The 26,943-nt window shown below is 39.2% G+C and overlaps 4 protein-coding genes across 4 annotated transcripts; 2 read left to right on the top strand and 2 right to left on the bottom strand.

Annotated features, from left to right (window-relative positions):
- The first annotated feature begins 1,343 nt into the window (after positions 1-1,343).
- LOC112453543 (neprilysin-4-like) lies at positions 1,344-19,249 on the top strand. Its single transcript, XM_025014340.1, has 16 exons — positions 1,344-1,426; positions 10,937-11,004; positions 11,622-11,800; positions 11,961-12,206; positions 12,989-13,194; positions 13,634-13,810; positions 14,155-14,253; positions 14,701-14,845; positions 15,814-16,028; positions 16,700-16,876; positions 16,975-17,137; positions 17,276-17,324; positions 17,706-17,773; positions 17,906-18,042; positions 18,169-18,333; positions 18,817-19,249. Exons 1-16 carry the CDS (start codon positions 1,415-1,417, stop codon positions 18,991-18,993), a joined length of 2,283 nt encoding a protein of 760 aa, XP_024870108.1. The 5' UTR covers positions 1,344-1,414; the 3' UTR covers positions 18,994-19,249.
- LOC112453544 (p21-activated protein kinase-interacting protein 1-like) lies at positions 19,009-21,448 on the bottom strand. The gene is made up of 4 exons (XM_025014341.1): positions 21,070-21,448; positions 20,612-20,774; positions 19,237-20,514; positions 19,009-19,105 (listed from the first exon to the last, which is right to left on the bottom strand). Exons 1-3 carry the CDS (start codon positions 21,166-21,168, stop codon positions 19,274-19,276), a joined length of 1,503 nt encoding a protein of 500 aa, XP_024870109.1. The 5' UTR covers positions 21,169-21,448; the 3' UTR covers positions 19,009-19,105; positions 19,237-19,273.
- A 698-nt stretch (positions 21,449-22,146) lies between these two features.
- LOC112453545 (mitochondrial enolase superfamily member 1-like) lies at positions 22,147-24,487 on the top strand. Its single transcript, XM_025014342.1, has 6 exons — positions 22,147-22,322; positions 22,631-22,736; positions 22,817-22,932; positions 23,004-23,158; positions 23,243-23,826; positions 23,964-24,487. The coding sequence occupies exons 1-6, from the start codon at positions 22,203-22,205 to the stop codon at positions 24,263-24,265; spliced, it is 1,383 nt and encodes a 460-aa protein (XP_024870110.1). The 5' UTR covers positions 22,147-22,202; the 3' UTR covers positions 24,266-24,487.
- A 63-nt stretch (positions 24,488-24,550) lies between these two features.
- On the bottom strand, positions 24,551-25,813 carry LOC112453547 (histidine triad nucleotide-binding protein 3-like). Its single transcript, XM_025014343.1, has 4 exons — positions 25,416-25,813; positions 25,171-25,288; positions 24,730-24,923; positions 24,551-24,643 (listed from the first exon to the last, which is right to left on the bottom strand). Exons 1-4 carry the CDS (start codon positions 25,488-25,490, stop codon positions 24,602-24,604), a joined length of 429 nt encoding a protein of 142 aa, XP_024870111.1. The 5' UTR covers positions 25,491-25,813; the 3' UTR covers positions 24,551-24,601.
- Positions 25,814-26,943: the final 1,130 nt, after the last annotated feature.

Raw genomic sequence — 26,943 nt, 5'->3', positions numbered from 1 at the left:
GAATCGGGAATTAACCGCGTCGTAAAGAACGGATCATGTAGATCGCTCAAAAACGTATAAGAGATCGATCCGTCGAGAATACAACACAACGTATCGCGAAAATATCGATGTAAAACTTGCAGAGCGAATTATTTTTCACGCATGTTTATTTTAATAAAAACTTTCTTCGATTTCTTTCTTCAATCGCGGCCGAGGAGAATCGCTGCTCGCGTAAATGTGTTCTCCCATTTTTTCCTGTCTCAGGAACATCCACAGATTTTCTCGCTGTATTTATTATACATAATAGAGCGATATTTGCTCGTGTGCTCGGCGTGCATGCGCTTCTGCGGCGCCGATCCTGATATGAGCGCGAGAGCTGGGCCGCGTGCCGCACGCTTTCATCGATCCGCCGGGATGCATCTGATTTAATAAACGATCTTGCGATTTCACGACGCAATTTCGCGACACAAAAGGGAGCGAATCGCCGCGCGATTATGACGGACGCGAGGCTTTTCCGCGCGGCTTAACCCGCTAATCGCGGTAGATCCTCTCGTTCTCGATAACGTCGTCGGTGAACGGAGTATACGAGAGTTAACGAGAGTCCGCGCTCGCGCGAAATACTCCTGAATGCATGGTTCCGAGCTGGGCTTCTCTTTGGAAGTCCGAGAACGGTTAATTCCAGCAACGATCTCCTCGCCGACGTGAAAAATCGTTTACCCGGCGAGATAATGAGATTCCAAGCGCGTAGGATCGCAACTCGCTCGCGCGTGTCCGCTCTCGTGGAAACGAAAGCGTTTTGAGAGACAATCGAGCGCCGTTGAGCGCGATTCGTTAACCGGTTAATGTACCATGCCGAGTCCAGATAAATCATTTATGGAAGCGGCCGCGGGCACGTCCGCGCTCTACCGAGGTCCTCCTCGTATATCCGGTAAAAGTTTCGACGCGCGCTCATCCGTTTCTTTTTTCTAACTGTCGGGAATTTGCCACGACGAGAGCTCGTCGCGCCACAACGTCCGGACGCTTCGTACCCTCGAAATGAGAGACGATGAATGAAAAACCGAATAAATCTCGGCCGAGAGAGAAAGAGAGGCTCCTCTCGGCCGAGATTTAGGCAGACGACGATTTTGCTTCCTTCTTTTACTCTCGCGACGTCGTTGTCTTGCCCCCGCGGAGGGACAAGTCGCGGGCGCGCGATGACAAAGGTATACGAACGGAGAAAGGGAGGAGAGAGAAAAAAAAGCGCTCGCGTTCTGTCATTCAATGCAAAACAGGTGATTCACCGGTCGGCCGTGTCGCATTCGCCGCGGATGAGACACGGGGACACTTTTTTTAAACTAATAGTTCATCTCGTCCTGTTGCAGACACGTCGGTTGAGAGGACTGAAGGACGGGAAGGTAGAGATCGGGAAGGACGGGACGGCGAAGGAGACGCGAGGATGAGATACAAGGTGAGACTGCTTCCTCTGTTCCTCATCCGAGTGACACTGAAGGGGACAAGCGTGCCGATAGAGACAGGGCGGGGGGGGATAAGCCAGATTCATGCGTGCCATTGTGCCCGCGACTGTCTCGTCGAGTCCCCATTAAAATTCAACTTGCCCGTTCCTCAGGCCAATTTGGTATCGGCTTTTCCTCCTGCGAGAACGTAAAGCCTCGCGGATTTATTTATCTCGCAGATACGCGATATTCTTGTGTAATCCTGTGATTACGGGCGCGCGCGCGCGGATACGAGAAACTATTGTGTTATGCGCTTATATATTTTAGAAAATGAGATGCCATCTGTATTCTCGGATTATTTCTTCAGGATACACATCACGATCGTCCCTCAAACATTGATTTTTAGCGTCACGCAAACGCTCAACTTCATCAACTTCATTCGTGGAATTAATGTCACGAATAAAAACTGAATGTATTAATTAATTAATAATTTTATTAATAAGTAATTAATTAAGTTAGTTAAATATATTAATTAAGTAAATTAAATGAATTAGAACGATTAGTTAAATAAATAATTTAATGAATGAATTAATTAAATTTAATATATTCAGTTTTCCAGCAAATTTCGGATAAAGAAAAGTTTCTTAGGAGTGGCCAGTATGCTTGAGAAGATTCCTCTTATCGCAGTATTATAAAAAAATTTGATGTCGCACATATTAATTATTAATAAAAGCAAAATATTTTAATATTTTTATCTCAGACAGAACAGGTAATACCTGTATTTTTCTTTGTTTCGGGACAAGTTTATTTTAACGGACAAATTTGCTCGAGGAAATAATTATTCGGGTCGTGTGCGAAGACACAGATCGGCGGTGAAACACGCAGTAAAGCGGCGCCGTCAGATAAAATCGTCTCTGAAAGAACTTCGAAGAACGGCGTACTTGAAATTTCATGCAAATCCTATACGTGTTTGTATAATGGTCTCGTTTCGCATTCGTCCCGCATCGAGGAGGAAGCCAACGCTGCCAACGCGCAATTGGAAGTGTGTGATTTATTTAAATTAAATTCTAATTGATGAATGTACGCCTCGAAGGATTATCCCGCATTACCGACGACGCGAATCTTTGTCGCCGAAAGACGCGCGTCTCCTCGTCTTTCGAGAACAACGGAGAGGAGATCGAGAAGCTGACTCACGGATCAGTCTCACGAGTCTGCCCGACGGCGGTTTACTTGATCGGACTTGAAAAAAAAAAAGTTTGGTAAAAAAACTTGACGCGTCAAATGGCATAATTACAGGATCGTTCGTAATTTGCAAGTACGGCACCTCCGTTACACCTGTTGACAGTTTCCTTTCCGGTAATCGGATTCTCCCTTCGTCTCGCTTCGCCGTCGGCATCCGCGCGCGTCTCGTTTTTCTCAGCGGCACGCGTGTGCCGAGAGATCGCTGCATAAAACATAAGGCATCTACGCATCCGCCACCTTATCAACGTGCGTGCGATGCGCGAGGTGGGGCGATCTATTCCGCGCGAATAGTTACGACCTGTTCCACGCTGATCTTAACATCGCGAAAACTGTGGAGAATCGGCGCGATTCGATCTTTGAGGTATAATACAATTGTGATTTATTGTAGAAAGAAGAAATAATCTGAGAATATAAAGGTAGAGAATTTTTCGTTTCCCGATAGCGTAAATTGTACGCAAAAATGAGTAAATGTTATTTTACAGCTCTCCTTAACTCAAGAACCGAAACTGTTTGATAAAAATGCATTCATCTGATCTCTTTTTGCCAAAGTTTTCGATCAACTTGCGATTGACTGTCATTCCAGATATTTAGAACCTTACCGTTGCCATATTAAATAAATTTCGTTTCTGCGCGATCATGGATTTTCGATCCGCAATCGATCAATCGGTTTTTTTCCACGATTAAATCCAATTAAGAGGAAAAAGTAAACTGCCGCGTGTTCGATTATACTTCGTTAGAAACCGCAAGTAGTCGAACATTGCTGCAGCCAATTCTGGTTTTCTTACTCTGACGGAAAAAGAGGTCAATCGCGTGCAGGTGAAGGATAATTAAAATAAGACCAGTTACTAACATCGAATATCACATTTTATTCGTGCTCGAGGCAGATAAAGCGATGCCGTTTACGGCGATTATCTATTATCCCCTTTTGCGACATGGCTACGCAGTTCACGCATTTTTTCTTTGTTTTTTTAATCGAACAGTTTCTCCAACTGGAAATGATGATTATAAATAACGCAAGTAAAAAAAATGCACTAATCGAGATTTAAACCACACGATTTTTAAGCTCTCGGCTTTTTCAACGTTTGGACAAATAGTTCACAGATATAATCTTATCAAATTAAGTTCTTTTCCATATAGAACGGTCGTTTATTCTCCATTTCTACCGCTCTTCCAATCCGTTCATCTTGTCTAATTGGCTTTCCCGGCTATCTATGCGATGCGGGGTCGCGCATTGGCCCCGTATGCCGGCGAGATCATCACAGAAGCGATTGTTCCTTCGGCGTAGAAGAAAAAAAAGAGGCGGGCGGAAGAAGTGGAGCGGTGCGGACACGATCCGCGAGCGCGCGACCGGGCCGGGTTGAGATTCGCTCGAGAAATTTAAGTCAATGGCAAGAAGAGCACTTGAAGCGAATTTATTCCACGAAGCCCTTCCCCGGAAGCTCGTTAAGCGGCGATTACGCCTCGCGTGTCTCAATCGCAGCGTCAGAAACGTCAAATATCAGTCGCTCAGGGTGATCGATGTATAGGAATAAAAGCGGATTGTGTCATTTAAATCAAATTGGAAACTTTTACTTCATCAATAACTAATTAACAATAATTAACATAAATATTTTCTATTCGACCTAACTGGCTATCCTTATTAATTATAATCGTCACGACGATTCGACTATTTTTGGGTTTTGATCCTTCTCAATCAATGCAACTTTTGATGCTAATATGTGTATAAGCATTCTTTTTTTATCATTTACTCCATAGTTTTGGCTAGACCATCAGCTAAACCATCAACTATACTTGCTGCGACGCATATAGTTTAGCCAAAACCGTGAAATCGTAAATCCATCAACGCAAGATCCAAACGAAAGCCAACGTGTGTAAATTAGAGATTCGCGAGACCAGGGATCCATGAAACTAATTGTAAGATTTTGCGAAAGTATAAAGAGATTTACAGAAAGCCGAACTTTCCTCGCTTATCTTCTCGCTCGTCCGAGCGAACCGTTCGCTTCGAGGTCGAAAAGCGAGATCGCGGGAATAATTTGTTGCGGGATGGATGCAACTGGCACGATGAAAGAGACGGAGGAAAAAGTGATGTGGCACGTGGAGGTGCCGCGATCGCTGATGCACAGAAGTCACTGACCACCTTCGCTATACGCTACCGTAATTGTATTATCAAGTAATAGGGCGATAATGGGTTTCAAGCAACGGCGGCACTTACGACCTCCCCCCACGTTCGCGTCGCTGAAATAGGATCCTCTCAATAGCGCATTCAGGCGCTCCATTTGCGAAAGAGCAGGACGCGCGATGCGCTGTGTACGGACCCCGCGCGTGTCAGTCACTTTTGAAGGTAGCCTGCGCGTCGGCCTACATCTCCCGGCATTGGTAATCGGATGAAAAATAATTTTGCCGCTTAGATTCGTCATTACCCGTTGGATAAAAACCGCGAGTACTATTGAGAATATAATGAGCTTTCCCGAGCGTCGCCGAAGGACTCCTGGGCCTTAGATTCGAGTTTAGACACCGTCCATTGTTTTCAGACCAACTATGGTACTTCTCAAAAACGTTCAAGTCAGTTTAATATATATTTCTCTATACAGTTTATTAATAAACAATAAAAATGAATTTAATTCCATATAAGTTTATATGTTTATTGTAAATGTTATTATTACTATATAAGTAAACCTGTAAAATATAAATTTCTTCTAGTCAGCCTGAAACATACGGCGACTCAATCAAGAAGTGCCTAAACGGTGTCCAAATTCTTAAATGAAAAATTCTAACCAGGGTGTTGTAGTCCTCCGAAGCGCTACTTCTCAACGTGATATCAGATTGATATAAAATCAGATGCATCTCCTCGTGAAGAAACAAATAAATGAATGAGATGTTATGGCACGTTCATATGGTGTATCTTTTTCTGTCGTATCTTTTTGCGTAAGGAAACGATTTAAGAGAAATATACAGAGCATTCGTCTCTTCCTCTTACAATTATAGAACAGGCTGCGGACATAAATGAGAATAATGAGACGGTCTCGTCGAGAGACGTCGTAGGAGTATCTCGGCGAAGGGAATTTTTAAGGAGGTTGTAGAGAATCAGAATGTTAGGAATTAAAGCCTAAAGCATAAGCTCTTTTATGAATAATGTCGAAATGTGAATTTTTTTTAGATTTTTTTCACTGGTTAGTTTTCGACAACGTTAAAACAAAGTCCAAAAGATTGTTTAATGTTACTTTCATGTCACGGTAAAAGCTTTATCGCGTAATTCCCTGTGTTTATCCAGCGAAGCATTTGAAACGTACTTAAGATGTGACATAAAAGAAATATTTATTTTATGCTGAGTTTTCTCGTTGTCCTATTTAAATAAATTTAAATGATACACGTTTTCATACCGATTTATTACTGCGGCTCTGTTGCGATGCAAATTTTAATATTGCAAGAAAATCATGTGGTATTTTTTCAAATGTTTGTGAAAGTATTTTCAGTATGATATTCTTTATATATTAAACATAAATTTATTCCGATCTTAACATTTTTAACAGTCATTTTTGCCAATAATTGATAGGCAATCTTTAATCTTTCATTAGAGGCCATTAAAACTTGAACTTTAATTGTTATAAATGTTTTCAAAAACTAATTGGAAAAAATCTAAACAATTTATGTTTTAAATTTTATGCAATTCTTAACATTTCTGAGTCTCCTTCTTAACAACCTCCTTAAATTTTAAATTTATATCTACGTATTTAAAATAAATTTTAAACTTGTATACATTTGTACATATGTATTTATTAAAATATACTTACTTAAAATATGCTGACTTGATCGAGGTATGACAGAAACGTGCAGCGTATGATATACAGATTGAGCGATAGAGACACTCACGTGCCGCATGATGAACGGAGTCAACGCCTCTGATAGCGTCTCACATCTCGTACGTGACGAGCTAGAAAATACCGATAAATAAATACTGTACGGTATATCGTCGTCATAGGTATGCGATGTTTGGAGCTTACTCACGCGACTCGCAGCTGGAATTAATGATCAGAATTAATATGACCAGTGAAGGAGAATGTATGCCGATAAATCAATTCTGTTTGTACCTGAAATTATCAGTAACTGCTGTATTTAGCGTGAAAGTACGAGCCAACCGAGGAATTTTAACAGACCTGTTGGATTTAGAAATTATTTATTATTACATTGTCATTGCCGTTGATTGAAGTCCATATTTAATGACCTCGCTCAACTTTACTAGCTATCTCATAATTTCGTCGTCTTATTGAGACGATTACGTGGAAGCTATTAATGACAGAATCGTCAAAGATGCGTTTCATTCAGAGCGGAACGTAAGCAGTCAACAACGAGAGACAAATATAGAAAATAGATTCATTATGCGAATGTCGCATTATGGTTTACGCGGAACTGCCTATTGGACTCGACCTCGTCGAGATTTTTTGTTCCTTCGCGTCTATGTGAATTCCGAATGATGACTCGTATTTCTTTTTCAATCACTACAAGGAAGATACGCGGGTACCTTATTTTGCAGATGTAAAATGCCTTATTTAGCGGTGCAATTATAAAACATGTTTGCAGAGTTAATCTTTTACGATTGAATACTTTAATCTAAAGTATATCTGTCTTTTTCTTCACTAATTTAAAAAATTGTTGCATCGCTTTGAACGGTCTGCGCGCAGCAATCTCTATCTTTAAATTTAAAGATTAAAAAAGCTGATGATAAGAATACATCGTTGATCTCGATTTCACAAGTGAACTCAGCACTCTTTGTTGGAAGAAAAATCCGCCTGCGATTAAGTCTGCGGTTAAGTTTCGATTAAGGCCACCGCGCCTTGTGATCTTTTACTTCCCCGAGTTGCAGTCGAAGCAAATATAGGAAGAGGATTGAATTATGCGCGTCGGGTCCTGGTTGTTTATCGCCTCGCCGTCGCGGGGAGGAATCTATTAGCGCAAAAAGAATTAATTACCACGCGATATCCCGAGAAGCGAGATAAAGGCGAGGGAGATCGGCGCGAGGCTTAGCGTATAATCTTCATCGGCGAGGATTATAATATTCAACTCCCATTGTCAACGATGCGTAGCGAGATCAGAGTCAGTCGCCCGATTGCATCTAAGGACGACAGGAAGAGAGGTATCTTAACGAACGTGAGTTAGTTCGGCGAGTACTTCCCCATCGTCGGAGACGAATTGCGATTCCGTCGATCCATCGCGAGACTCAATGTCAGACGCACCCGCTGATGGAACTCGCATGCGGCTCGACGTTTTTAAACGGTGAAATCTTACGGCGCGCAAGGACGACGCCGTATCGGAAGCGACGTCGATCGGATGACAATTACCGGGCGCGCGCAAGGACGCGCGGATCGGAAGTGGACGGTAAGGCATGATGACAATTGTTGCCGATCCGCGAGTGGCCGTCAGCGCGACAGACGTTCACCGACGAATGTTCATTTTCCTGTCACGTCCTGTTTAAATTTCCGCGATTTTCCGCGCTACCGCGAGGTAAATATTTTACATGAGCGATCGGACGTGGGGGAATAATTGCGACGGCAGCAGCGGAATAGGCAGTCTGTGACTGTGCATTTTAAACACCGTTAAGCACAACCATTAAAAATTGGATTGTCGCATTACGACGAGAAGAATAGGAAGAGAAGACGATCGATACAACGCAATTCTGCGCGATTGATGTAAAATATGCAATTGTTCTCCGTACTTGAGATTCTTTATTATTTCTCTTTTTATAATATTTGTGATAAAATCTTTGCGTTATAAAATAGTTAATAATAAAGTATTCAATAGCCACGATTTATCGCTGATATTAATTGACTACTAAATGCGCCAAATGGTACTTTTTTCCTCTCAGAGATTAAAGAGAAGAAGGAGAAGAGAAATAAACAGAGAGAATAACTAGAAATAACTTGGAATCATGGTGCCTATGGTATCGCAAGAAATCGGTCTGTTTACTCGAACAGAGAGGAGGGAACTAGAATAAAGCAGATACACGATTGCGTAAGGCGTATGGTTCACTTGATAGACAGATGAAAGAAAGAGAGAGGAGAAGAAGAAGAAGAAGAAGAAGAAAAAGACAAGAAAAAGGCGCCGGCGTTTCTCGCGTCAAGCCTGCCGATTCCGATAGGTCGAAGCACATATAATGGGAACGTTGTCGGACGCACGCCGATGTATCCGCGCCGCACGCGGAAAATCGAATTCTCGCCTCTCGACTAAACACGAACACGGCTGTTTAATTTCCCGAGGGCTTAGGGCCGATTTCAGCAACGTCAAACAACATCAATCACGTTTGTCTAAATTCACGTTTATCTACGTTGTAATTAACGATGATCCAGAAAGGACTGAATTGAATTGCAACGGAAAGATTGATTGGTCAATTGTAAAATCTATTCTGAAACTTTCCCAAATCTTACGAATTTTATTTTAGGATCGCCTCTTTAATGTGCTCTCAAAGAAGTCTTAGAGATCTTGCAACGTGATTCTGATTTGAGTTAACAATACGACGTATATAATGATGGAAAACGTACATTTTGCAAATATATTAAAGTTATATGGGGCGTGCATTAATTACAAACCTAGAAAAAAATGAGACCGTTGGAATTGTCGGCGGTGAAAGGAGTTAATAAAATAATGCGAAACGAAAGGAGACGCGTTAGACACGTGCTTGTTAATGCGATCAAAAGAAAGAGAAGAAAGCCTCACAGACTGACCCATATCGGAGTCGACTGTGTCAACTTTTCATTAATTTTACTTAAGCGTTTCTTTAGCTGAGCACGCATCTGGCGGATAAAGATCCGGCAGATAAAGTACATACGCGAGGAACATTTAGTTGGCCATAATTAATATTAATCGAAGTTGGTGAAGCGGAGAATGACTTGGAATTGGGTTGTCTTAAATCATTACTCGCTTCTGACTGAATCACCGGAATTTTTTTCATTTTTTAACATTATATAGAGTAATCTAGAAGTAAGCGATAAATTCTGAAGTCGAAATTGATTAAATTCTTTTTGCTGTGTTATATGACGTTAACGAAGATTATTCTTAACGAGTCTGAAGAGCCGCGTGTTAAAAATATATAGAGCGCTGTTGTGTCATCGCAGCTTGTTAATCCAAAATGATTTTAGTCAAGTCTATCATTATGGCGTATAATTTACAGTTCAGATTGTAAGGCAGCGATATATAAAATATCTCCTCGATCCAATGGAATTTTTGTACGGCAAGACAATGCGTTCTATAAGATCATTCTTTCCGACCTGTTTCACGCGCCGTAATTACGAAGAAAGAACGGCTGCAGCACGTAATTTAAATCGGCGTAGGTATCATCCGTCGCGATGTTAAAACCGCATGATCGATATACTCACCTTGCCCCAGAATCGGCGGGATTAACTTTTCAGTCATGTTATTCTCCTCGTGCCCAATATCCTGCCGCGCATCCGCGGCAGAGATAATCCTCGTCCCATTAAACCCGAAACCGTCGAGAACGCCGCTGTTGCGCGGCAATGAAGCGAAAAATAGATGAAAAGCGAACGCGAGTTTACGTAAGTTACGGTCCAGATTAAACGTCGAAACGCGCGCGTAGAACTATTGTTTGGATGCACACTAGCGCAGATCTGTCAGCACACCACCATTTTAAGTATATTCTATTTTTAAGTGTATTCTCTCTCTCTGCCATTGCTTACCTAACGCCTTCGGAAAACAGGGAGAAGATATATTTTCGTCACGCTAACAAAACGGAGAATCCTGTATCTTGCGATGCCAACTATGTATTTTTATCGAAATTGAGTCGATTTATTCACGCTCCCTCCTTCATTTTAATAGATAAATTTTTAATAATTTTTTCCGTAACTTTTTCAGTCTTGATCTATTTTCGCTCTGAAATTTTCTAGTCAGAGATTTTTTTTGTTCCCGATTGGAATGCAATTCAGGAAAACTGAGCTAATCATTCTCAGTGAATCGCTCTCGTATATAGAGTCGCTTCAAGGTCCCTGTGTTACACGAGATGCATCTGTTTTAGTTGCACTTTGATCTCTCGTATTTTCATGGCACGAAGCGCAGAAGTCAAGTCATAAGATATTGCTTCTTTGTTAGATCAAAGTAGCTTTTCACGCGGTGCACTAACATTTCGTTACTTCGGAGTTGAATATAATGTTGCGGATAACGCAACGGCAGGCGCATTCTTCGACCAGACACGCTCGTTAGCATTAATAGAGTAAAATGTGAAGAAGTGGACGACAGGCAATTATTGTAAAATATATATCATCATTTCTCTTTTGAAGGTGAACGACCCGGAGGATAATGAGAGAGACACGGTGGAGAACGCGAAAGGAAACTCGGACGTCCCCTGGTAATAAGCGTTTCCTTTGCTTGATAAAAAAGAATCGATGACATTTTCTTATTTCTTACTTTCAGTTTTCTTATTTCTTATTCCTCTCACTTTAGATTACTAACTAATTAGTTTCTTGTATATTCTTTTGAAACGTGTCTATTAAATATAAGATTATCTTTAAATACTGTGCTTTACATTTTTCTGAATCTTCTAAAGATTCTATGCTCGTTGAAACAATTGTCTATTTAGAGATTTTCCTTCTTTCTTTCCTTTCTATAATACGTGTTTGTTGTAATTTAATTTTCGTGATTGAGTAATTTTTAAGTAGTATAGATCAACGAGAAAGGCGCGTGTCCGAATATCGATTTGAAAATAAAAGTCAAACAGTTTTCGAGATATCTTTTTCTTTTTAAAATATATTTGCATATTTTGCATTTGTTAATCTTTCTTATGCATTTTGATAAAAGACAATAAATGACGGTAGAACATTTTTACGTACTGTAGTTCAATATGAAAAGCTGAAAGTAAGAATCTTTATGTACCGACTTGAAAAACTAAACGATTTTCAAGTTATGTTGCAAGTTATGTTTTCACTTATCTTTATCGTTGGAATCTTCCCATTGTCTTTTTGACAGGAATTACAATCAACGGGATGAGAAGAAATCGAGCGGGAAGGAGTTGCGGCTCGTAATCGTCGTCGGATTGTTAGCGGTGACCGTTATCGCTCTTATCGTAGCACTAACTTTGCAGATGGCGATTTTTCGCAAAGAAGAGTACAAGGAGATGTGCCAGAGCGAGGAGTGCATTAGGACAGGTATCTTTTATACACCTCGTTATATATATTTTCGGAAAATAACAATCGGTCTAATTCTCAATTTGAAAGGTAGTGCCAAGACGATTTGTTTTGCTCAGATTACGCTGAAATGTGAGCTAATTTTACAATAAATTTTTACAATTATTCTTTATCGTCATAGCGGCACGAGTGATAGGCGCGATGAACAGGTCCGTGGATCCTTGTCAGGACTTCTATAACTTCGCCTGCGGCGGCTGGATCAACAAGCATCCGATTCCTCAAAGTCAGAGTTTCTGGGATCAGCTGAGCTTGCTCAGGGAGGAACTTCTGAAAAACTTAAGGATTTTACTTGAGGAACCGGATGAGGAAACCGATCTCAAGCCGGTGAAGATGGCGAGAGCTCTTTACAGGACCTGCATGGATGTCGGTAAGTCTTTAACAATTAAAGCATCAACTTGGTGAAATATCTTGAAAACCAAAATTTCAAGAAATTCGCAGGGAAAATTTTAGTTACATAAATATTATTGAATAATTATAAAGATTTTTCATTGACAAATTTACCGAACTTATAAAATACACAAATAATAGGCTTGTAAATTGCAATTTCTTAGAATAATTTCAAAAAGATAAACCAACATAGGAAGGTTGTAAATTAGTCTTTAATTGAGAAGCCATATATCAAGTCACGAAGCGTTTCTCGAAGGTGAGGAAAAGGAACGATAATTATCCACGCGAACCAATTTTCTGTCAAGATTCTCTATCGTTAACTCTGGTAATTTGCCTACTTCAACGATAAATTATTCATTAATTGTCGCTCTTTCGTGCGAAGGATAGAATGCGCGTAACGGCATTTACATAAGCGTAAATTCGAAAGAATATAAACTTATCTAACAATACGTTGGCGGTCGCATTGCGACGTATCATTATTGCGCCAATAACGTAATCAGTAATAACGTAATAGGATAAAGTGACTACTTTATTATCGCGAAGAAGTAACCGGATCTCGTGCCTGATTTCGAACGACGATTGCGACCATGATAAGCGTGCAAATGATTTAAATAGAAACAACGATCGCATATTTAATTTCCGCAGAAAATGTAAATAGAAGTAGCGTTACGTATAAAACTCTTAAACCAGGCTGCAAAACGTTTATCTGCAGCCTTGATGATAGAATGTATTTTAAAATAACGGGAAATCATCGGATTGCAGCGAGTGTCGAAGCTCTAGGATTGGAACCCATCTTCGAGGTGCTCAATAGTCTAGGTTTGCCAAAGGAGCCGCCGATGCAGGGTAAAATACCATCTCTCGACATATCGAGGATAGCTGGGATAGGGCAGCGAACGCTAGGCTTGAGTCTCTTCATCAATTTTTACATTAGCGAGGACGTTAAGGACACTACGAGGAATCGGATGATGGTGAGAATGCCAGCATTGCCAGCGCGTTCAAAATGCCACGAATTTTAATGAAAAAAAAATTGAAAGAGAAAACAAAAGATTGTTCAATAATAAAAAGACATAATTTTGCAAATGCAAAATTCAAGGAAATGGAGAATCCCATTTTATTTAATTTAAATAAACAGATTTTTTTCTTGTACATAAATTAAAGGGATATTAATTTATAAGATATTTTAATATTCTTTAAAATTTCATTAAAATTATATTTCTGGTATCTTAATATATAATCTCTTTTTTAACTTTAATAAAAATAAAGGAAAACGTTAGTTATATGTCCTTTTTAAGTAATTTAATTTGATATTTCTTATTATAATTGAGCTGACATCAGTAACTATTCTTCGTTAGAAAATAATTCTTTAGGATGGATAGTGACAAAGTACAGAAAACGAAACTCTTTTAGATGGAGCAAGTATCCCCCGGATTTAGCGAGCGTTACTTATTAGATCCGCGGCGTTTTCAATCGGAACTGATGGAGTATAAAAAGTACATAAAATCCATGGTCGAACTGGCGGGAGCTGGCAACATGAGTGCGAATTACGCTAATGAGATTTTAGAATTCGGCACGAAACTCGCCAGGGTAAGTAGCAAATTCGTATGGTTTGTATCGAACACTCGCGATTTTAATTCTTCACATATCTATTCCAAGCTGTACCATGGTATCCTACGTGTTAATTTTTTATGTACATCTTTTTTTTATAGAAGATACATTATTATTTTAGATATCTTAAAGTGCAGCGTACTTGAGATTGCCTATTCAATATTAATTAATAACAAATTGAATTTTAGTAATTAATCTTTTGTTTTTAATTTTAATAAAGTTTTGATACTCGGTTGAATGGTTCAGCTCTTAGTCTTACTCAACTTCCAATGTGAGGATAATCGTTTTCAGGAATTTGTTTAATTCTTTTGAAATCCGTCCAGATCATGGCGACAAACGAGGAACGGCGCAGTTCGGATCATCTCCTTCACGAGGTGACGATCGACGACCTGCAAAAACTCACCGATATTCACGCGCAGCAGGTAACATCGACATCTCTATTTTTTTCTTTGCGTAAGCGTAAGAATATTTATGCACCGTTCAAGGTGAACGGCCGGTTAAATCAATATGAGATAGCGTCCGCGTAATTTACATTTTAGTGGAAAATTTGGAAACACATAATTTTTATCGAAATTCCAATTAAGATGAGATCTGCTCCAAGAGTTCCGCCAATGAATGAAGTAATATTTAAAAAATTGCAAAATTATTACCGGATAATACTAAAGATATTAAAGTTTCATCGCGACTTAATATTTGAAGCATCAATTACAATTTTTGTATAAATTTGCTTATTCGCGTTTTGTTCATGATTGTTTTATTTAATCTTCTTACAAATTTATCTCCCTAATTTGAGTCGAGGGTTGCCAGAAACGGGAGCGAGATATGAATCTTACTTTTAATGCGAGTAATTAAACGAGACGCTGTTTCAGTGGAATTGGACGAGATACGTGGAGGCTGTGTTCGAGAATACGAACGTCACGATAAATCCGGCCGAGGATCGAGTTATCATTGTGGACCTGCAGTATTTGCAGAAATTGCCGCTGCTGCTGTCCATCACCCCGCCCGCCACGATAGGTACGTCCAATTTCGCACCCTCGTCAAAGCGAACACGATTGTCACTTGGCGTGATGCGTGCTCGTCCAACCTGCATCGCATATTGTTGCTTTTCCACTTACGTCCATTTACATAAGAGAAGAGAGAAAAAAGAGAGAGAGCTGCGTGATGCGAAACATTCCTCTTTGTGTTCGTACGTTTGAGTGATTTTCATTTATCTCTCTCCCATGTATTAATTATTGATAGTAGTAAATTGATAAAAGTGACAAACAATAAATTATATCAGCGCGAAAAAGAGAAGCCTCGAGTCCCTGGTAAAAAAATTTCTCATGTTTTCTCAGAAACTTTCTACGAATTTCTTTCTCGTATTCTAGATTTATAAAAAATTATGTGATTTTAGATTTATGAACAATATATAAAATTTATCAAAATACCTTCAGAAATAATTGAATGAGGAATATTTCAGTATTACAGTACATATGAAAAGTTCTGATAAATATTGCGTGGATTTTCTCATATTTATTCTAAGATGTTGGCGAGAAAAATCTGAAAAATTCTTTAGAGAAAGTTTTAAAATTTTTATAGAAATTCTGATTAATAATATGAAAAATTTTAAGACATTTCTCTACCAGGGGTGCTTTCGCGTAAATCACGTTGCGATACGCAAAGCTTCCTTAAGTTTCTCCTCTGACTCGATTACAAGCATATCTTCCAAATATCGTTCCAAAATCCAAATACCAAAGATCGTTGAAGCAACGAAGACGCTTGGAAGTGTCGATAATCCATGATGGATAATATCGGGTGTTTCTACGCCCGGGGGGAAAGGAAAAGAATGATGAGAAGGGGTCAGAAGCTATCGAAAGCTGCACCGTATCTGTAGAAATAAGTACGCGATTGTTTCGCCGCGTTTGAAACGGCCGACGGCGATTACGCGCCGATAAACAACGCGCGACGATAAATAACATGTTAACGTCGAGCCGATTTTTCAGTGCGATACGTCTGGTGGAGCGTGTACGCGACCGTTGCCCCTCTGACGCTGCAGAAGTTCCGCGATCTCGGCTTCCAGTTCTCGCAGAAGATCTTCGGCCTGAAGGAGAAGACGCCGCGCTGGAAGGGATGCACCGGGAACGTCAACGGGAATTTCGGCATGGCGTTGAGCTACATTTATGCACAAAGGCACTTCAACGAACAGGCACGAGAAAAGGTTCGCGATCGTATGTGCGGCGATTAGTAGCCCTGAAATATTCTACGGCAAACTGTGCGACCCAGGATCTGTTTTTTTTACAGTCAAAGTATGATAGGGTAGGGAGGGGCTTTTGGAATCACGGGCTCCAGTTATATTCTGCATTAATTTATTAATTTTTATTATTAAGACCGATTCAATGTTCTTACACGTTTCAATTGCCCTCCCCAGGGTTCTTTCAAGATTTTTAGATGTCTTGGAAATTTTTTATTTGACTTTTTCTTTAACTGACTTAAACATAGCCTCTCCCTATAATAATAAATACATATCTAGTAATATAGTAATAAAATAAATAATAAATTAAAATAAATAATAAATTATTTATTTTATTACGTTAATAATTTGTTTCATTTTATTATATTAGTAACAATATTGTTATTATTATTAACTTTAATTTTGTCGATAACAAATTTGTGGAAGTTTTTATTTTCTCTCTTGTTAAATAACTATATACGTAATATCTTTTTGGCCTACAAAGTTTGACATTTAATATCTCGCTCTTTACTATCTGGTCGGGAAATGTGATTTGCCGACCCCTAATCTACGAGATATCCTAAATTCGAGCTTTATTCTCGAGTCTCTTTATTCTCGATTCTTATAAGTGATTGATCACTGTTTATCATTGTCGATAGGCATTGGAGATGCTGCTGGATATCAGGGCGGCGTTCGACGAGATGGTCACGGAGCTGGACTGGATGGATGCCGGCACGAGAGCTCGAGCCCATAGAAAATTGCAGGCGATGAGGCCGTTCGTAGGATTTCCCGACTGGGTCACGAATCCAGAAGAGTTAGACAAGTTTTACGAAGGGGTGAGAGTTCTCTCTAAATATCGCGTGTTGGCGTATGATTACGAAGTACATCTACATTCCAATCCAGCTGCGGAAACTGCAATGTCCGGTCTGTTTAGGTGGAGGTGATCGACGGGAAGCTGTTCGCGACCTTTCTGAAGCTAACTGACGTGGCGATGAAAAAAAGCTTTAATAATTTGCGCGAGAAGCCCGACAGGAGCAGATGGATATCGACAGGCACGACAGTGAACGCGTTTTACAGCGCGATATTAAACTCAGTCAGTAAGTGTCTTTTCTTTTTAATGCTAATTTTCTAATTAACCAAAATAAATTTCCAATATGACATAATCATCATTGTCGCTTTACAATATACCAATTTAATTTAATCGTTCAGAATGTAAAAAAAATGTGTGATCTTAGCTTTTCCAGCCGGCATCCTGCATCCTCCGTTTTACGGCAACGGATTGGAGTACGTATAAGAACGTTTTATAGATACGGCAAAATTTTCATGAACTCATATTTTACTTGATCAGTTCTTTATTTGCAGCGAATAGTCCTAATTATTCTGTGCATTGCTCAATAAGATTCTGATATGGCAGTCGTAATCTATTTTTGAGAAACTTGTAGATTTTAAAATGTAATAAAATGCACAAAAATTGTAATTAAGACTTGCCTGATGGCCAAAAATTTATTTGTTTTCTGATACATACGTATCGGCCGCAATTTACTTATTTAAGTGTTGTAGATTTTAATTAAAGACGCAAAGATATGAGCTCACGAAAAACAAAGTGATATCTCTACGTGCGACTCGTTATCGTAAATCGCTAAGCTCCAACATTGCGCGTTGCAGGTCCATCAATTACGGTGCTATGGGGGCGATTATGGGCCACGAACTTACCCACGGTTTCGACGACCAAGGTGCGTGATCGGCGATGCGACGTGTGTTACGTAATATCGTTAAAACGGCCACTCGTCCGTCTTTATCTCTTTGGCACTACGTTGCCCGCATATCCGCAATAATATCTGGAATTACATGATTTTCTGTGTCAGGACGCCGGTACGACGAGAACGGCAATCTACGGCAGTGGTGGAGCGATGAGACATTGCGACACTATCACGAGAAAGTGCAATGTATAATCGAGCAGTACAGCAGTTATCATTTGCCGGAGTTGGGTGATAATTTCACGGTGAGCCTCGCACGGTAGCAACGTGTCCATTTTATTCATTGAAAGCACACAGGGAGAGAGAGAAGCGTGCCAAGGCATATCTCTTGCTCGTATGCTCAACCATTCGACTAACCTTCTGACTTTCAGGTGAACGGTATCAACACCCAGGGTGAAAATATTGCCGACAACGGCGGCATCAGGGAAGCTTACAGAGCGTATCAGAGGCTGATTACACGCAGTCCGTACCAGCAAGCCCTCCCTGGTCTTGTCGACTACAGCAACGAGCAACTGTTCTTCTTAGGTTTTGCACAGGTAAAAAGAAGAAAAAATTAATTAAATTTTGTCCAATAAATATTAAAATTTTTGCGTCTGGTAAAAGAATCATACGATCAGAGCTTCTTTTCTCCTGAGAAAGTAATTTATTTAATAGTACTCTAAACTGATTGTGAGTATATTTAAATAGCAATAAAACTTAATGCTGCATATTTATCATACATTTAATATATTACATTGTATACAATTAAAAATGAAGAGAAAAAAGATCGTTTTACATATTGTTACCTAAATACGTTACAAAAACTATGTACATGTATGGGCGAGATTTATAGAATTTTAAAATCATTGAAATGGCGATTTTTCTCTTGTCAAACTAGCGAGAAATTATTTATAATAAAAATCTACGTAGCTATAAATTAAAATCGCAAAGAGCTCTAGTTCGCAAATGAGAATTTCGTAGCTCTTTTCTGTGTGTAAAGCTTTTTTTACATTGAGTCGTAAACGCTGATCTTTTTTAAGGTATGGTGCGGCAATTATACAAACGGAGCATTGAAGTCCAAAGTGATAGAAGGTGTCCATGCGCCAAATCATTTTCGAGTTATCGGCACGCTGTCGAACAACGCGGAGTTCGCAAAGGCCTGGAAGTGCCCGCTCGGTAGTCCAATGAACCCGTCGCACAAGTGCATCTTGTGGTAGACATCCTTCGCATTATTTCGAGCGGTATGAAACGTAACGACGCCTAAAAAACTGTTATCTCGTTCAGGTTTAATCTCTCGTGACAGAAGAAGGCGTTGGTGCAGTGATAAATCTAAGAAATTGTAAATAGACTGATTTATAATTATAAGAACCTAGTGAGTAATTTATTAAGCACCTAGGCGCTCTATTCTTACTCTTAAGCTTATCATGTAAATATCACACGATGAAAAAAAAAAAAATAACTTTTGTAAAGAGACTCCTCTCGCAATTGAATCCTAATTTATCCCATTATTTTCTTCTTTTTCTTTTTTGGCACGACTCCTTTTTCCGCATTTACTTTTTTCTTTATCTTCCTAGGTGGAGCATCTTCGACATCCGTCGTTGGTAATTTTACTTTGTGTTTCTTGCGAGGGAAAGGTGGCTCTTCAACTTTATTCGACTTTTTAACCTTCTTCGCTGGCGAAGTGACCTGTGATGCAGCACTATTCTCTTTTCGTTTTTTATTAGAAGGATTTGTCTCATTCGCTTTTAAGAGTCTCTTCTTTTTAGGTTTGTCGACGATATCTTCCATCTCAGACGACCTGTCTCTCTTCTTTTTTGAAATAATAGCCTTTTTTACTTTTAGAGCTTTCTTTTTCGAATGCTGGACACTGTCTTCAGTATCTTCTATAGCTCTCTTCTTTTCATTTTTCTTTTCTTGTGCTTTTTCTTTAGAATTTCTAATACTTGCGACTTCTAAATCCTCTTCGTTCTCAATAATAACTTCCTGCTTCAGTCTGAGCCTGTTCTCCTTTTTCGTTTCCTCTTTTTCCTTCGATTCAACTTCTTTCCGCACTAAATCTTTGTAGGTGTGTGCCAAAGAGAGGCAAGTAATTCTAGCGCCGCAATTAACGGTTTGCAACATATCCAAACTGTGTTTATTATATCGCCAAAGCTTGATCTCTCCGGAGCTGGAGGCGCTGACCAACAGATCGTTCATATGCGCGATACATTTCACTCTCATGCTGTGCGCCTTCGTGTTCATCGTATGCAGGGAGGTTTTAAGGTCACAAAATCTTATGTCCCCGTTCTCGAAACCGACCGCGATTAAATCGTCCTTCAGGAACTCGACGCAAATGACCTTCGAGTCAAACGTGAGCTCCCTATCTATCCCGGCCGATTCTACAGAATAAATGTAGATACTTTCGTTGACAGCCAACAGATACTTTTCACCGCTCGGACTCCATTTGATAACGGTTATCCATTTGGCGTTAGACTTCAGTCTCGGTACCAAGTTAGTGGCGTAAGCCTGCCTGCCCTTGATCAGATTCCACGTCCTAAGCACGCCGTCCTCCCCGGAGGACAGCGCTAGCTTTCCGGTCGGATGAATGGCCAGAGTGTTGACGGCGGTGCCTTTGTGCGCGGTCGGCCAGATCTTCTCCAGCTGCCAATTGCCGCAATGTACGGCGGTTATGCTACCGTCGTTGCTACATGCGAACAGATGGGAGCCTTCTGGAGTAAAAGCGAGGCAATTGACGGTATCTGCAAAGGAAATACGAAGATTTGTTACTTTTTAAATAGAAATTTATATAATTACATTGAGTTATATGTACGAATAGAGTGCGCTCAATCTGTGTACCTTTGTGATGCATTAATTTGCCGGACTCCCGTCTGTAACGCATGTCGTACAGACATACCGTTTCATCTGCGCCAGCTGACGCTAGATGATATTTACTACTGGCGACAGTGCGTATGCTTGCGACATGGCTGTGGGTCGCAAAGCTTTTCTCTATTTTGTATTCCTATGGACAGAAAGAAAAAGAAAATGAATTCTTAATCTAAAATATTCATATTTAAAGAATTAATGTAAAAGTTTCTCGTTTGAACTTTGATTGAAGATACGCCTTTTCTTCTATCTATCGAATAATCATTGAATCTTCCAGAGCAACAAATATATAAATGATATGAAGGAACAAACGCGTAAATATGACTAGTAGAAGCATCCTTCTTTGACATATCTCGACTTTTGTGTCACGCTTCACCCATACCGTATAAAAACCTAACCTGTACACGAGGCACGTGTCGAAATATACTCACATTTACGATGTTGTGCACTTTGTAGCCAAGTAAATATTGCTCGTACGTCCCTACTATGATTTCGAACGGATTCGACAATCTCTGTGCGTCTGAGTGCATCTTCTTTCAGCGTTTCACTTGCACCGCATCAATAGAACGAGCGCACCCACACGTGCGCGGACGAGACTCCATTACTCCGCTCCGATTCCATTGCAGCAGACGCAGACGCCGCTGTCGCCGCTTCGAAGAGTTCGAAGCTTTGCCGCGTTCTATTTCTTTTTCTAATCGGTTCGAGTCTGATAATCACCGGCACGAGTAAAAGCCGCGTTGCACGGGAAAAGATAATTTGTTAAACAACAGTCACGTCACGTTAATCAAATAAAATTCCCGCCGATTGCATCTCCCTCGAAAATATAATAATATGGTATTACATAATAAAACAGAACGTAAAAAATATGGTATGATAATAATAATAATATGAAAATAAGACGTGCAAATTTGTTTTTTACTCCCGCGTTTGCTTTTATTTTTTCCAACTGTTATTTTAAATTTTAAGTAATTATATTTTAATTCGTAGATTAGATTATAATGACGTTATAAAATCAGGATAAGAGAAAGATATTTCGCCTTTTAAACGACATTTTGCAGGAGATTCAAATAGAGAGAAGGTGCAATTTTAGTTTAGCCGAGTCTAGCACATATTTATGTACTTATTATTTTTTCCTTGCCTAAATTGAGCTGGCAGATGTTGTCAGACTAGCTTCGAATAAAATCTCTGAACTGGGCAAAATGTAACGTTGGAAAGAGCGATGAAAAATATAATAGCCTCTTTCGAGATATTTTCGTTGAGAAACATTTGAAAATTATATTACACGTTAACGTTTAAATAAATTAATTAACGTCCGTATTTAATATTATATATTTGGAACAACGTACAGGACAGATCTTTCTGTGAAAATAATTTTCATAATTATCTTCAGGCAGATATTGTTGATATCGCGCGACGCGATAAACTTGCGACACAAATATTTACGTAAGACGATAAGAAGCAAGCAATATGTTTACATATTTGAGACGTAACGCTTCAAGAATATCGTCCAGTCAGTTTCTCGTTGTCATTGTCGTTTTAGAAGTGTTCGGTGCAATTTAGGAAAATGGAAGCCAGACGTATCGCCGCTGAGAAGGAAAAAAGAATGAAGGCCAAAATTACTACTATCGATGTGAAGGATATAAGGTTTCCGACATCGTTAAATCGTGATGGAAGCGATGCAATGGTACACTTTATTAAATAATTTGCATAAAGACATGCTCGCTGCTAGCGAGCATGTCATTCTGGCAAATCAGCATATGCATTTATAACATGTAAATTACCTAATTTGTTAATATAATAAATTATTAAGATAAATATTAATAGCAATTAATGAATCTAATAGTAAATAAATATTAATTAAGGTAACATTTTATAGATTGCACGTTAAACTAATTATTATTAATTTTCTTAAATGATGTTAGTCAAGCTCATTTACATGTTTAACATATGTATACTCTCAAGATTATATTTGATCTTCATTTATAATAACAGCATACCGATCCTGATTACTCTTGCGTGTATGTAACAATTAAAACAAACAAAAAAGGATGTGAAGGATATGGTCTTACGTTTACCTTGGGAAGAGGAACTGAAATCGGTATTTTATATATTAATATATATTATTGATACTTCTCAGTTACATACGCGCTATACCAATAATAATAATAATTTTTGTAGTTGTACAAGCATGTAACGCTCTAGCCAAGATCGTGTTGAATCGGAAACTAAAATGGATTTACAAGGATTTTGCTAATTTTTGGAGACGTTTAACGAGCGACTCGCAACTGCGATGGGTAACGTATAACGAAGAGTGACATAATAATTAAAATATGACGATTACCGGGATATAATTTCGATGTTTTAGGTCGGACCGGAGAAAGGTGTGATACACCTAGCTACAGCAGCTATTGTAAACGCATTGTGGGACTTGTGGGCGCGTGTCGAGGAAAAACCTGTCTGGATGCTTCTTTCGGACATGTCACCCGAGGAACTCGTTTCCGTCATAGACTTCAGATACGTGTAAGCCGAAATTTTTTGTAAACCAAAGTGCAGAGTTAAATTCTCGCTCATGACACAATTCTGTGTACGCATTTCTATATGCAGTAAAGACATAGTGGACGAGAAGATCGCGATAAAAATACTTGAGGAAAAAATGAAACTTAGGCAAGAACAAAAAAATAAGCTGCAAAAGAACGGATATCCCGCGTACACCACTCAAGTCGGATGGCTGGGCTACAGCGATGACAAGCTCAAGGATCTTTGCAAGAGCTTTCTGGACTCCGGTTACACGGCGTTCAAGATCAAAGTGGGCCAGGATCTGCAGAACGACATTAAAAGGTGCGAGATTATACGCGAGGCGATAGGCGATGAGAACAAATTGATGATGGACGCGAACCAGGTGTGGGACGTGAACGAGGCGATCGAGTGGATGAAGGAGCTGAGGAAGTTTAAACCCATCTGGATAGAGGAACCGACGTCACCCGACGATGTCTTCGGACACGCTCAGATTCTCAAAGAATTAAAGCCGTACAATATCGGAGTGGCCACCGGCGAGATGTGCGCGAATCGCGTTATGTTCAAGCAGTTCCTGAAACACCACGCGATCAACTATTGCCAGGTCGATTCGGCGAGGATCGGCGGGATTAACGAGCTCCTGGCTGTGTACTTAATGGCATACATAACTAAAAGTAATAAGTTTACCATCGATAATTTAAATCTATAGACTTGATCTTTCCATTTTCAAACAACAGAATGACGAATCAATAATCAATTTCTATTTAAAAGAAAACAAAATGCGAAATGGAAAATTTTTTTTTATTTACAGTACCAGTTTGTCCGCATGCCGGTGGAGTAGGTTTGTGCGAGATGGTTCAGCACCTCCAAATGTGGGACTACGTTTGCTTAAGTCAGACCACTGAAAATCGTATGATAGAATACGTGGACCAGCAGCACGAGCACTTCGAGGATCCCGTTCGCATTAGGAATGCGCATTACATGCCGCCCGAGCGTCCTGGATACTCGACTAAACTTAAAGAAGAGACCATCTCAGAGTACGCCTATCCAGATGGCAATTATTGGAAAAACAAGATTGCTAAAGAAAAAGAAACTGAGGAAAGAGATGATTAGAAATTTTTTTTTTTCAAAGATTCAACTGTATTTATAATTCTTTTATAAAAACAATCTACGTAAAACTGCATATACATATTTTAAAGATACAACAGATATATAATAAATACCAGAACAGATATTACAACAAATGAGATATATGCACGCTTATATACATTTAATATAAAAATAAAATTGTAATGCGATCTCACTTAATTTTCAATAAACATATAATTCTTTGTCGTATCTTGTAATAAATGTTCTTAAGCCCGTAATCGCATCAAATGCTGACATATTGTACAAGATTTTTATCGCGCTGCCAGGAAGACGATTAACAAATAAAATCACAATAATGGCCTACAGTTTACAGTTTTCCAGGCGAGATTTCACATAGTCTGTCTGTAAAAAAAAGAATAATAATATGTATAATGCAGATTTATCTCTTACAGTATTTACCGAATAAGTTCTACAATCTCTATACTTACGCTCACAAACCAAAACATATTGGGATTGAACATCATCTTTCTCACAGCGTTCATTTTCTCTATTGGCGAAATAACGTGTAAATGTAAATGATCGACGGTATTAAAGGGCGGCCAATGAAACCCTGTTCGCGTAGACCCAGGATCAAGATTCATCTTCTTGGAGATAATGTCTACTGCAGCAACGATCTTGTCATCTGAAAGTATTCAGATATAATCAGGGAATAATAGAAATATCAATAATCAATTGTTAGACTAGAATGCATAAAATTTTAACAGAAACAAAGAAGACAATCTTTCAGATATATTTTCAAAGGTATGTATAAAATAATTTAATAAACATTTTACTACTCGATGATGTAATAAAAAAATATTGCAGATTATGCAATTATTTAATAAAATTCAACTTAAATATGTTAATAAAGATAAGCCTGGGATACTTACAAAGTTCAGAGTCTTCAGGTTGAAGTGTTTTCGCGTTACGTATATGTTTTTTCGGTAATATCAAATAATGATGCGTGGATACTGGATTAATATCTTTAATACACGTAAGGTCTTCATCCTGACGGCAAAAACATATTGTGCATGTTAGAAACATTTGCTCGCTAATCTAAATTAAAAATTTGTATGTATATATGTGTGTACTTTATCTAGCTGTCAAAAAATTCGTTTGAGGTTAACTGCCATACCTCGTAAATTTTCTCACCAGGTTCCTCGTCCCTAATAATTTTACAGAAGACGCAATTTGCCAGCTGCTGAGCCATTGAAACTTATGTCAATTTCGACGATATTTAATTCGATGATATCTGATGACAGCTTATCCCGGAAGTCTAAATAACTGGAGCACCACTGTGGAGAGTATGGACTGAACACCGTGCGCACTGTGTATACACGTCGAATATCTTACGAGCAATTGAAAAGTCGTCGGAGCACATACTCGGACAGTAGGTTACAAAGCATATCTTTCGAGAACCATACTAATAGACAGTAACGAAAATACAGAAATATAGATCTACATGAGTCTTTCTAGACTCTCGAAAAATCGCAAATTTATCCGGGGAGCACGTTGGGCAAGGAGATTACTGAACAGCTGATAGTGCTGATACGCTGGTGCGGGGGGGAGGTGTGCGCCAGGTGCCCACGTGATTTTGACTTTCTATAAGAACCGCACTGACCAATCAGAGCGCGTTATTGCAGCCAGGCATTCTGATTTCCATGGCAACCGCGTCAGTCCGTGCGGCGTTTGTATTTGGAGCGACGACAACCTCCTCGCTGAATATGTTTTTCGCGTAACTTGGCGACTGACGAGGGTCTAGAAAGACGCGCGTATATACATATAGACACAACATAATCTAAAACTCTTTTTCGTCTAATTTTATTCGACATAGCACGCTTTGCCTTAAAGAAAATATATCAATATAAACATAACGGCGCTTTTTAACAATTGTTTAATTCCGTACGCCGATTTAGGAAACTCCGTTCTTCTCGCCGATTAACTTTATTCAGTATATAATATAACGTTTCAAAACTTTTTATTTCTAAACCTTTGATAAGCATATCATTTATTAACCCTAACATGGAAATGTTAATATTTTCCATGTATTTTGGCTAAGTCCGATGATAATCATTAACAGGATATTACATATTTCAAATGAATGAAAATGCAATTGTTCGTATACAATATGCTATAGTCAACGAGAGAAAGGAGCTATACGAATGCCGTTGCTGTTTGCTCGGCGAGAAAATCGAAGCTTCGAAATGTGACAAACGACACTTAAACAAATCTCGAGAAATACATTTATCTTATCATTGTTATGTGTCTTTTAATGCGAAGCATATTGTCTCGAACAAGATTAGACGATAAAGAGTTATAGAATGCCTTTGCATAATGCTAGCCAACGAAAAAAAAAAGGAACTACGAGTTTCGTCGCGCGTGCTCGGGAAGATAGAAGCTCCGAAAGTGACGAGCAACACTGCCATGCGGGACTAATGTCAAGAAATACGTTAATTTTATCATTGTTATCTGTCCTTTAATGTGAGGCATGCTCTCTCGAGCAAGATTAAACGATAAAAGGTTTTAGAATGTTGTTGCATAATGCTAGGCAGCGAGAGAAAGGAGCTTGTATAGTTAGCTCAATGAGAAAGTCGGCGCGCCGAAAATGCGACAAATGATACTAAAGAAATCTCGAGAAATACGTTCGTGTTATCATTGTTATC

The sequence above is a fragment of the Temnothorax curvispinosus genome, unplaced genomic scaffold (genome assembly GCF_003070985.1).
Source record: "Temnothorax curvispinosus isolate PA1 unplaced genomic scaffold, ASM307098v1 QBEX01004506.1, whole genome shotgun sequence".
Classification (NCBI taxonomy): Eukaryota; Metazoa; Arthropoda; class Insecta; order Hymenoptera; family Formicidae; genus Temnothorax; species Temnothorax curvispinosus.
The sequence above is the reverse complement of the archived record's forward strand: the minus strand, read 5'-3'. Positions and strand labels throughout refer to the sequence as shown.